General features: G+C 38.5%; 2 protein-coding genes across 4 annotated transcripts in view; one reads left to right on the top strand and one right to left on the bottom strand.

Moving 5' to 3' along the window:
• The window catches only part of pik3ap1 (phosphoinositide-3-kinase adaptor protein 1), a 37479-nt gene extending 33260 nt beyond the window's left edge, over positions 1 to 4219 (bottom strand). For both annotated transcript variants that reach the window (XM_030441735.1, XM_030441736.1), the window contains exons 1-2: positions 4017 to 4219; positions 49 to 120 (exon numbers count right to left, since the gene is read on the bottom strand). The gene's annotated coding sequence lies outside the window, so the exon portion shown is untranslated. The remainder of the gene's footprint in view (positions 1 to 48; positions 121 to 4016) is intronic.
• A 106-nt stretch (positions 4220 to 4325) lies between these two features.
• Positions 4326 to 11639, top strand: part of fam204a (family with sequence similarity 204 member A) — a 28984-nt gene continuing 21670 nt past the window's right edge. Inside the window, exons 1-5 of one of the 2 annotated variants that reach the window (XM_030441812.1) lie at positions 4326 to 4720; positions 4979 to 5063; positions 5300 to 5330; positions 6110 to 6212; positions 7774 to 7863. In XM_030441812.1, coding sequence (XP_030297672.1) covers positions 4466 to 4720; positions 4979 to 5063; positions 5300 to 5330; positions 6110 to 6212; positions 7774 to 7863 — 564 coding nt within the window. In that variant the 5' untranslated portion in view covers positions 4326 to 4465. Of the gene's footprint in view, positions 4721 to 4978; positions 5064 to 5299; positions 5331 to 6106; positions 6213 to 7773; positions 7864 to 11639 lie in introns of both variants that reach the window. The other variant, XM_030441811.1, reaches the window with a different exon arrangement.

The following is an 11639-nucleotide window of genomic DNA, read 5'->3' as shown; positions in this document are numbered from 1 at the left end:
CTAAGCCCTAAAAGCTTATTGCTGTTCAATGGAGTGCTACAAAGTTACCTAATTTCCCCCCTGGATGTCTCTCAGCATGCTGGCAACATGGACTCCCAATAACACCATGTACTCTGCAACCTGTGGAAGACAGAAGGCATGCTGTGTCTCAGTGATTTGTGTTATCGGGCAGAGAATAGACCTTGACAGAAATACAGTGAGCACAGATATTACTGTTTTTTCCACCTTAAATTCAGCCCATGACTGTCTCTCTCCCTACACATTGATCCCTTTTTACAGCCTTTTCACAGTAAGTGCTTTAGTCTTATCTTCGCTGCCCCCACCTCGCCTGTCTCATATTCTAACCAATGAGGCTGGCTTCCTATATGACAGCTAACACCCAGTATTAATTAAAATGTCATGCCTCCAAATCAATATTGTAAAACAGTTCAAACACAACTCTTTGCCACTGCTGTGATAAGTGCTTTTGGGTGACAGGTAAGTCCAAAGACAGAGATGCAGGAGAATGGTATGACGGAATAATCCAGAGCGAACATGTAACATTAAAATGTATGACCCCCCCTATGTGTTACTTCATCACTCACAATTGCAAATTATCCACACTGTCAAGAAGTGTGCTGCGCTAAACTGACAGATCCATAAGTCAGCAGCAACAGGCCAGGAGGCTCGACGCAAGAACTCTTTAGCTTCAGATCTCTGACTGCAATGCATTAAAAGAGACTAATACACACTCATTTGGGAAGGAGGCTGTCAGAGGGGGGATTTATCAGTGCCACTAAAATAGCTGCAATCCATCTGATTAACTCTGCTCTGTTAGGACAAAAATACAAGAAAAGGATGCAGGTTATTCCCACTATTTTCAGCAGACATATGTGACACAAGGTGTAGAATTTTGCCATGAAAAGTTTTCCATGAATAAAGTCAATAAAGTGGAGAACTACTGGTATTTTTTCGCAATATTCAAACCATTATGAGCGACAAATAGGTTTGATTCAAAACTTTGCGAGGCTGTACGTGTTCACACATACTCATTGAGAGACATTGTTCAAAAGCAACGCTCGGGATATGGATAGAATGTGACAAATTCTGTCAGAGTAAATATGGTTTAATAAATGAATTAGCTTCATAAATAATGGCTGTAATGACATTTTAGGGGACAATAAGCCTAAGCGTTGTCAGGAAATAGTTGATGTATGAGTTTCATGCCTCAGCGGTTCCTCAAAATGAATAGGCTTGGGAAGATAGCAGGGGCCTGCAACCAGCCTATTTCCTCGAATTATCTACTTGTTGTCAATTTGCACAGTGGAATTACACATGCAAATTGAACTGCCTGCACAAACACCACTTGGAGATGATAAAAACAAATTAACAAAGGCTATAGAAGGAGGATTTATTTCACTGGCTAACCCAGGTCAAGCAATACATGTATTTTACAATTGTGTGTACCCAATTTTGGTGTAATTATATCAGCAAATTATTCTTTGTAATCTTATTATTTTCCCCCAACCTTCTCCTTACACACATAATTAACTTCCTCCATGTCCTCACCCAAAAAAAAAAAAAAAATCAGCTTGCGTCTGCATCAGAGTAACAGAGTTTAATCTGATTTGGGGTTCATTCTCGTCACCTTTTTGCAGCTGGAATCCAGAGGGCGGTGAGAGGTCGACTGTTTAGTGACACTGTTTAGTGTAAGCGCTTAGAAAAGAAGCAGAAGCAGAAGTCACAGTGTTAAAATATATATAATCACCTCTTAACATCATCCCTCATATTGGGGAGGAAATTAAGCATCCCCGGACCTCCACGTTTGCTATTAGATATCTCATTTACTTTGTACACACAGTGCTAATCTGCACTAATGAATTCTGCCACACCAAGCCAGATCGAGATGACTTAAAATTATTACCACTTCCACAGATATGCCTTTCCTCATTTGAGGCTCAATTTGGCTGGCTCGCAAAAACAGTCTGTCACAGTAAGATACTAATAATTAGGGTTTTAAGATGATTAGTTTATCTCTGTGCTCTTACAGTCCTGCCTCTTATCCACCATGGCCAAAACTTAATAAGAGGCTCTAAGTTTTAAACAGCCAACTCCAAATTACCAAGAAATGACTGAAATAATGAACTGGAGCACATGCCAGGGAGAGAGACACAGGGAGAGAGAGAGCGAGGGAGAGAGACAGAGATGGATTGTGGGAAAGCTGAGTGAGACATTAATTCAAGTGTGAAATAGCACACAAAGTCTAGTAATCAATAAGGAAATGATTCAGACCTGTAATGCCAAAATTGTTTAGTATTAACAGGACTCTGTGACTCTCATTTACCTTCAGACGCTGCCATGCTCATCAACTTGTCACACAAGTAATTAAAGTCACGATAATGCTGAGTGAGTGATACCAGTTAATGGTTGCATATTTTAGAGGATGAGATAGAGATTTTACATGTTCGAGATGACATTCAATATAGCATAAGCCTCACAGCCCAGTTTAATATGCACTGCATTTTGCAAAGCTGAACTGTGTAAATCTCTAATCATAGGGTACAGGAAGGTCAAGGAGAGTGAAAGGCCTCCAGGTTTATTTATTTTACATTCGGGCCATGATACAAACCTCGGTGTAAAACCTCAATACTTTCCTGTTAGCAACGATAATGTGTAAAATGTATCTAAACCTTGAATCCAACGCTTAGTCAGTGGTCTAGTTTATGATTTTAGGAATGCTACTTAATATTACTCTCACTACAGATTAATTTGTCAATTATCTCTAAAAGTATTCGATTAACAGTTGATACAAAAATAACAAATAATAACAACAATAAATTATGAAATACACCAATTGGAAGTTCCCAAAATGTTCCTGTCTTCAAATATCTTGGCAAACCTACAGTCCAAAACACGACAAAATTCAATTTTAAATTCCAGTTTTAGAGGCAGAAATTTAATATAATATTCAGAATTCAGGTTTTCATTGGTGTACAATCACTAAGAATCTTTTGGGGGGGGGTGTTTGCCTTAGAGTTAGCCCGTCATATGTAGAGAGAGTCCCCTTCAGAGTCTGCCATGTTGCTACAGTAGCCTAGAGTGGACAAAACTAAAACTGGCTCGAGATACGTCCTTCCGTGTTTCTGCATCCATAGTAGATATGGACGAGGCAGGGGGTGTTCATTTGGTTGCAATCAGCAACATCACCACTAGCCGCCACTAAATCCTTCACACTGCACTGCTAAATGAATTACGTTTATTTTTCATTTACAGTGAAAGCAGAGAAAGCCGCAAACTCCCATATATGAGAAGCTGGAAGAATTATGTTTTCACTTGATAAAACTTTGGTCCATGGATTAATCGTGGTGTTGGGAGGTTGTTTCAGCATTGTGTTCTTTCTTAAATCAATACATTGTCAATTTTAGATTGTATTCTATTAAGGCTAAGGCCTCTGTGAAATGAAAAGAATAGTCAGTCATCAAAAAATTTGAAGTTATCAAAAAAGTAGTTGCTTGGCACCAATATCGCGTATTATGATTAAACCAGTATCGAATAATTTCAGAAAATTACCAGCCAGTTCTATACAACACTGCTGGTTTATCTGAGATGTTTTTTCTTCCAAAAAACGTTTTTCTTTCCATATACAATGTCCGGCATACCTGAGCCTGGCTATTGACCTTTATATACATTAGCGTTATAGGTCTCACTCTTTATTCTGCATTTATATGGCCCACAAAATCCAGGCTATAATTTATGTAGATTATTGGCTTTGCAATAAGATGCAACCAAAAGAAAGCCTAATGTGAATGAGTGTGAAAGAGCAATTTAAGGGTAGATGTGCCTGTGCCAGTGCCAGGGGCTATACAAGATTTGCATGCTAATCATTCTAATAATAATGTAATGCCCAGAGCACTTTGAGCAAATTGCGAACCATTGGTCATAGAAGGAACCTTATCTCGCCGAGAACATGACACAAATATAGGTTAACATTTGAATGATTCCTGGTAATTCACGGACCTGTCAGTAACCTGGCTCACCTCAATTAGAAATGCTCCACACCAGCTTGCTCTTGAATTTAGTTCAATGTTAAGTCTAGTTTAGACCTGTTTAAAGTTCTTACGTGTTTGTTACACGTCTATTCTGAGCTCCAAATATCATTTTAACAGGTAAGTTACACGATAGAACAGCTCAGCTAGCCAAAAAGCTCTAACTGAACCCTAAAACGGTAAACATTACTGAGCCAATGAGGGCTTTGTGTTACACTGCACAGCCTCTGTGAGTACAGTTCTGATTGGATCGTGTGCTCAACGGGTACTAGCTATTAGCCAATCAATGCTTTTTACAGTAAACGTCACCATGTTTACGCGGAAATGAGGACTCGCTGCTCCAACTGCTGTCGGAATCTGTAATTTTCCGATTTCTACTCTTTTTTGTGCAGCAGAATGACAAATAACCGCGTAATATGACTGTATACCACTGACGCGAAATGTACAGCGGACTCCTGCCGAAAGGTTTAACCGAAGACGACCTCAGTCCTGATGACGAAGAGGATGAGCAGGAGGATGATGTTGAGGAGAAGGGGAGGGAGGGTGAGAAGTGTTGGGTCTCTGCTGCAAAGTTGAGCTCTGCGGGAGAAAACACAGGCTCAGTGGTGGAAGCACAGTCGACTCACGATGCCAGTGATTCAGATAGTAATTCCCCGACATGCAGTATGCCTGGTATATCCCAAGAAATGTGGCAAGTATGTTGATATGGTATGCAGTTAGCTGCGCATAGCATTCATTGTGAAACACAAACTAGTTGTAGAGTATCTTTGGTGTTGTTGTCTGGGGTACAAGCTAGTTCTTAAACATTGACATTTACAATTTGTGTAAAATCCCCAGCCCTGCCTGAACCTGAGCTAACAAAATGTGATTAGTGACATGTTTTGGACTATGACTTTGTGAGTCATGATGAAAAGCTGTAGTGCAGTTGTGAATTCAGTTTGTGTGTGTTTCAGAAATTTCAGGACCTACGGAAGAAGAATGACGAAATGAAGATGATGAAGGTCCCCAGACAGAGAAAGAGAAGACGACACAAGAAAGGTGTCTGTCATGATACAGTGAAAAAAAATGTCATGCTTGATACTGTATGTTGGTGTTGAGCCACAATGAATGCTTCCGTGAGTTTGTATTTTGCTCACTCTTACTTATATTAGACCTCTAGGCCGCCCTCTACTGTATTTAATCGATCACCCTATAGGCACATCTGTTGTATTTGTGATTGAATTTGTGTCAAAGTATCCTACAGTCTATTAACTGTGTCTTGTGTCATCTGACAGGAACAGGAAGTGAAGAACCTACAGAGAAAAGGTACAAAATTATTATATCCAGCCAGAGAAATAAGTTTATACAACAAAATGTGTAATTCCTCCCAAACTATACTGTAACTACAACACACTGTGTTCCAGTACATGGTTTTATATCAGTATGAAACTGTAAACTACATTTACCGTCAGAAAGCTGTAGAAAAAAATGTATGCATTGGCAAACAAAAAAATCAAGAAAATACTATACTATGATTTAGTGAATGTATTATTACAGTAACACTGTACTGTAAAGTAGATTACAGTGGGAGACTGTAAAATTAACATGAAAGACAATGACACTTTCATTCAAAGATGACATTCTTTAACTAAAAATGAATGCAGTTGATGACTATCGCTGTAATCGACTGTCCGACACAAACGGATTACAAGACTGTAAGCTGATCCTCATATCATATTCATTACAACTAGTATCAAATGGCTCACGGTAAGGTTAAACATCAGCCAATGGTATGGTTAAAGAAAATGGTAGTTTATGTTTTCTGTAGTAAACATGCAGGAAAAAGAGATCGTTTATAGTTCTAATCATCAACCAGTGTAGCATCATTTAGTTTTCTTGTGCTGAGGAATGTGTGATGAGGCAGAATGAGCCACCATTATACCTTTGCGAGCACCCACATTATCCATGTATCATGAAAAACATTACATATGGATCCGATTTAATCTAGTAAATGGGTCCATTTCTTGGGTGGTCAGTGATAGTTTGCCTTATCACCATGCTGTCTACATGAAATGAACGTTAACACACATTTTCTCTGTCAGCAGAGAGCGTCAGGAGGAGCGGGAGAAGCACTGGGATGAGCTCAAGCAGTATTTTGGTGTAAATGATCGATTTCATCCCCCTGCATGTTCCAAACCCCCTCCAAAGGTAACAAAGACTTCTGCCTTCCAACTTATCTGCTGAGGTTTAATACTATGTCAGTCGTAGCTGTTAGTAACACCTTCCCATCCTTTGTGTTTCTGTGCCACTGTATCCTCTCATTGTTTTATGTGATATGACATTTTGGATTAGAAGAATCCTTATGGAAACTCAACCTGACACTAACATGAATATTAAGGATTATGTTTGGGTACGTTCAGTGATAAGATTAGGATGGCTCTCCTTTCTTGTGCAGCTGAGATTAAAGTCGAATGTAGGTGTTTCCTCTGCAAGAAACCTAATGAAAATCTAAATTTTGCTTGACAAAAGAAGAGAGGGTTAGAGTACCTGATACAGCCTCTGTGATTGCCGCTAGCTAATTGTTCATGTAGTGCTGCTGAAGAATTCGTCATTGAAGGAATTATAACTTAACTTTCTTTCATTGGGATACACTTCTGCACTTAAAGATGAATGAACATTTTCTGCAAAGGCTTGCAAATTGCCAATGAAGCAAAATATTTGCAAGCTTGATGAACATTATAGCTGACCCAGTGAATGGGAGCCATTCTCATTTCAATTTGAAATCCTTTTAATGATTATTTTGGAGTATTTTGTGCTTAATTTATCTCTGAGCAGCATAAAATTGAGTTTTTGCTGATTTTAGCCTCATTTTGAATAGGGCAACTATGAAAGGATAAAGGAAATGATTAACAAGCTGAATGAAACAGAACTTGTCACATCAACATAATGAGGCTCTCCTTCTTCCCACAAATGCAATTCCTTGTAATTAATATATCATATTTTTTCTACTTCTGCCAAGTCTCTCACACAGTCATTTCAGGAAAAAGCTGTCATGGCATAAGTGATTAATTCTTCAGCATTTCTTCAGTGACCTTAAAAACACATTTCATGGCACAAAGGATGATGGTCTGTCAGTTTGAGTTTTGTTTGTTAGATACAATAGATGATGATAATTGAGATCACAAGACAGGTTGTATCGGTGTCAGCTTCAGTTTATGTGAAGAATAATAAACTATAAAAAGCTAAATCAAGAGAAAGCAACTAGAGAAAATTGTTATACTAATTCTGTCTTTTTAAACCTGATGCTATTGTCCCTGTACTTTTACTACTGAATCAAGGCCCTCGAACAATACATCATAATGATTACAGCGTCTTTGTAGTGTATTTTTTAGCATGATGAAATTTTGGGGGCTGCAGAAATCTGGTGCTCAACTCCCTCAGATAGGCTCATCACAGCAGAACTGCCTTGCCATCAGTGACCGGGGGCTTCTCTGCACCCCCTCTGCTTAGGCCTGTAATGGAAATGTGTAATTAAAGAGTCACATTTATGTTTGGTAATCTCCTGTAGCATTTCTAAGATTTCCCCACTAATATCCAATCAAAAAGGTTTTCATTTGTGAAGGGAAATCTACATATTTGTAGTAATGGCAATCATATTAAAAATAAGGCCCTGGGGACTTTTGAAGTTACTCTTTGATTTTTTTTTTCTCCTCCCTACCCCTATTTCGAGAAAAAAAAAATCTGAATTTTTTTCCCCCCTCTTCTGCAGTCCGGCCTAGAAAAGAGCATAGAGAGGGCCATAGCTGAAGGGGACATTGCAAAGGCGGAGGAGATGAGCGACAGACTCGCCACTCGAGAGGTACGTTGTGCTGATAAGAGATCTTTGGGGTGCTCCTGCTGTGACAAATCAAGCTAATGGATCCGTGGCCATTTCTGCTGCAAAGACATAGAGGAACAAAAACACACGCAGACACCCACCATTCAGTCCTGCAGCCCTTTTCCATTGAGTTAATGGAAAGCCCTCCCCTTAGTTTTGAAGTGCTGCAGTGTCTAAAGGACTTTTGGCTCTGCTTTTTAATGAAGGGTACATTGCTTTCAAGCCAACTGTTAAATCATTCTCCAGGTAAGAGTTTCATACCTTTGAAGTGTACATGTCCCTAAATGCAGTGCCTGAAGTTTTGTAACTAACCGCCTTGGCAGGCATCAAGGATCAAGTGGTTTGAAACTAATTTAGCATAAAATGTAGCCCACACACACATATAATTGTGGTTAAAAAGACATACAGCTGCGGTGTGACTTCTCCACTGGGGCAATTGCCGTACTTTGAGCATCAAAGTTAAACTTCTTTGTTTCATGATGCATGTTGCTCACAGCATCCCATAAGCTTTTTCATCTCATGCAGTAATAGTAGCAACACAAACACATTGAACACTGTGGGCTCAGATACATTGTCGTGTAGGTGTAGTTGTAGGGGGGTCTGCTGGTTCAGGAAATATTTGCCCCCACTCTGAATTGGAATTTTCAAAAAAATCTGTTAATAATATCCCTTTTTAACACTGAAACAAGGAAATCTCCCGTTTAATGTACTGAAACTATTAGGGCTGCACGATATGATGTATTACAATTGTTTCTGACACATACTGCGATTTGATAAGTTGGAATGTATCATTTTAGCTTCACAATTTTCCTTTTCACTGAAAAAACACTAAACAAAATGTTTTAACATCAAGATCCATATTTGCAGGCCAGAGCATCACGGCAGTGCTACAGTACTGTGCTGTCTTGTCACGTTACCTTAATTAGAAAATTCCGAATTGGATATTGCACTTGGCATTATTGTGATTTAGCAAATATTTTGATTGATTGTGCAGCCCTAGATCTTATTGTATCAGTTTTAATGATTGAAACCCAGTTTCCACAAAATCCTATTTTGGCAGCTTTGGCAGCTTATTATGGGTATCATGGGTAACAAATACAATACCCATAAGCGTCTGTCACCAGTGTTTTAGAGGAGTGTCAGAGACTTTATTGTTGCATTAGTGAACAAAACATTACGCTATAGTTGAAAGAAATCTGCTTATTCCCTTTCTAGTAAAGAATTGAAATCAGAAGATTAATATCACAGTCTTGTCTGTACACTGAATATGAAGTTTCAGCCAGCAGCCAGTCAGCTTAGTTATGCACAAAGAATAGAAACAAGAGGAAATAGCTAGCCACTAGAACTTTTACAAAATATAAACACAATAAGATTTTTGATAAGTAATCAAAAGTAATGTGGACATAATGACTAAGTGGGTAAAGGCAAGTATTATAACAAGTAGAATGGTCTGGTAAGTTATGTAAAGTACAACAATTGAGCCTTACGCAGCCTTTAATACCAGGAAAAGACAACACTTACGTCATATCATAGTATATGATACAAGCGATATTTCAAATTTAAGACAATATACTGTATATAGTCTCATGTCACAATATCAATGTAATATTGGTATATTGTCCAGCCCTATTTTGTACCGATGATTATACCAGAAGGGTTTCATCCCAATCCAAAATGTATAGATGGTCTTATATTGACTATGGTAAAAAATTAATGAATTTACTTAAGTATCCAGGCTCCTTCCACATCACAACACAGCATCAGTGAATCAGAAATAGACAAAAAAATTGAAACTAGATGTGTCACCCAAAAAATTATATTCAGCAAGAAATGATATCACATTTGTAAACAGTAAGTTTTTGTGAAATTATACTCTGCAGCGTTTTAATAAAAACGTTTTGTACTCTCAGAAAATCTTTTCCTGGATTAACCCTCTTGAATGAATAATTAGGCTCCTAAAACAAGGGTCTGTGTTGAAAAATGAAAAAAAAAAAAAAAAATCAGTTGAACTATTCGTTGAATTGGCATTACATGCGTAGCCCTGGTATCTCCAGTGCATAATAGACATTAGTGTGCAGCATCAGAGCCCTTTCATATTCCCATCTTAACAGCTAGCAGAATGGTCAAATATGGGGGGAGGTAAATGAAAGCTCTTGTGAGTGGCACCTGCGCTGTACTTTCAGAAAGCTTCTTAGAGCGCTGCTGGATTGGTTTTAGCCTGAGCCGAGGTTCTCGCCTCCCTGGCACCTGTCTCGCGTCTTGCCAGAACCGTGATGGGACGTGACAGCAGTCTGGCAGCCACAACTCATTGTTTTGCAGTGATGACTTCATTTCACGAGAGTATAGTCAATTGACCGTTTTGAAATCCCCCAAATCAAGGTGACGTTAAGTTCTTTATCGTTCACTTTTGAATACAAAGAAAGGTAGTGCTGAAAATATTGTAAAATATACAGAGAAAGGGCAGCTTAAAGCTAAAAAGTTTGAAGGATTCTGAATCAGTTAGTAAGGATTATATTAAACAGTGCAGCCTGTAATGCAGATAGCATTAGGACCGACATGTTTGTTTACAGCACTCCTGCTCACTTTTGACAGGAGTACTGTGACAAACATTTAGAGGATCAATAATCCCCGCTGTGGCCAGAATCAATTTCAAGGTTATAATTGAGTGGCTCATTTGGTATGGAATGGCTTAGATGTTTAATTTGTTTACGGTCATAACACCAAGACTTGATTGTGGCAGGCTTTACACCGGAAGAATGGAAACAGGTTTTCTTCGCAAAAAATGCAAAAGCATTCTGACAGCTGTGAGAAACTAAAGAGGCCTGTATGTCCCTCTAGGCATTGTTTTGTAAAGAAAACGCTGGTACATGTTGGATGATATTGTTTCAGTATATTTTCATCCTCAATCTAACGGTTTCCCACTTTATCTCCTCCAAGCAAAGAAAAATGGAAGGAAGATAGAGAGCCTGCTGTCAGAATCCCCCCTTTTATGAGACGGAAATGTTTGTTTCTGCTGTTTTGAGCTCCTTCAAATCAATTAATGATTTCCATTTGCTCTACTTTCTTCTTTTAATCTGAACATTAAAACAATTTGGTAAAAACCTGTTTTGAAGGCTCCTTACAAATTCAGAGATATGTTTTCTTTCATCTGTCAAACTTCTGAGACATGCTGCTTGGATATTGCAGGTTGAGGTTTTTTATTCTCATTACGGTTTTTAAACATTTCCCGAGGCTGTAAGTCTTTGTTTTAGATGAATTCATGTAGACATGCTCCGTTTTAAGTGAAAGTATTAACGCCCACAATGATGGTGCAAAGAAATCACATCCCCTTTTAGGTAACAAAATATTATTTATGTCTATATTGCTTAGACAAAGCTCCCTAATGTATTCCTTTAAACTGTGCAGATAGGGTTTTTTTCTCTTGAAGATGTCCGTTGATACTTCGAGGCACGTTTAGATTGCTTTTCACAAGCTTTAGAAGACACAAAATAATGTACAAAGCTTATTTTCACTGAGTAGTCCTAGTAGGTCAGTATATTTAAAGGTGTATGTCCTCCAAATAAAAAAACTGAGTCTCCATCCTTTGATTATTGCACATTATTTTACACTACTGCAAGTTCCATATGGGCTAATTAATTCAGTAATTGGCATAACATAGAGTGACTGACACATATAGAATAAACGGCTGACAGCCCATCAGGAGGCTTTATAGCATCCAGCAGCCCATATTTGACAGATTGATTTTGCAGCTATTCCTG

The sequence above is a fragment of the Sparus aurata genome, chromosome 15 (genome assembly GCF_900880675.1).
Source record: "Sparus aurata chromosome 15, fSpaAur1.1, whole genome shotgun sequence".
In the NCBI taxonomy this organism is placed as follows: Eukaryota; Metazoa; Chordata; class Actinopteri; order Spariformes; family Sparidae; genus Sparus; species Sparus aurata.
Note: the sequence above shows the minus strand (reverse complement) of the source record. Positions and strands in the feature narration are given on the sequence as shown.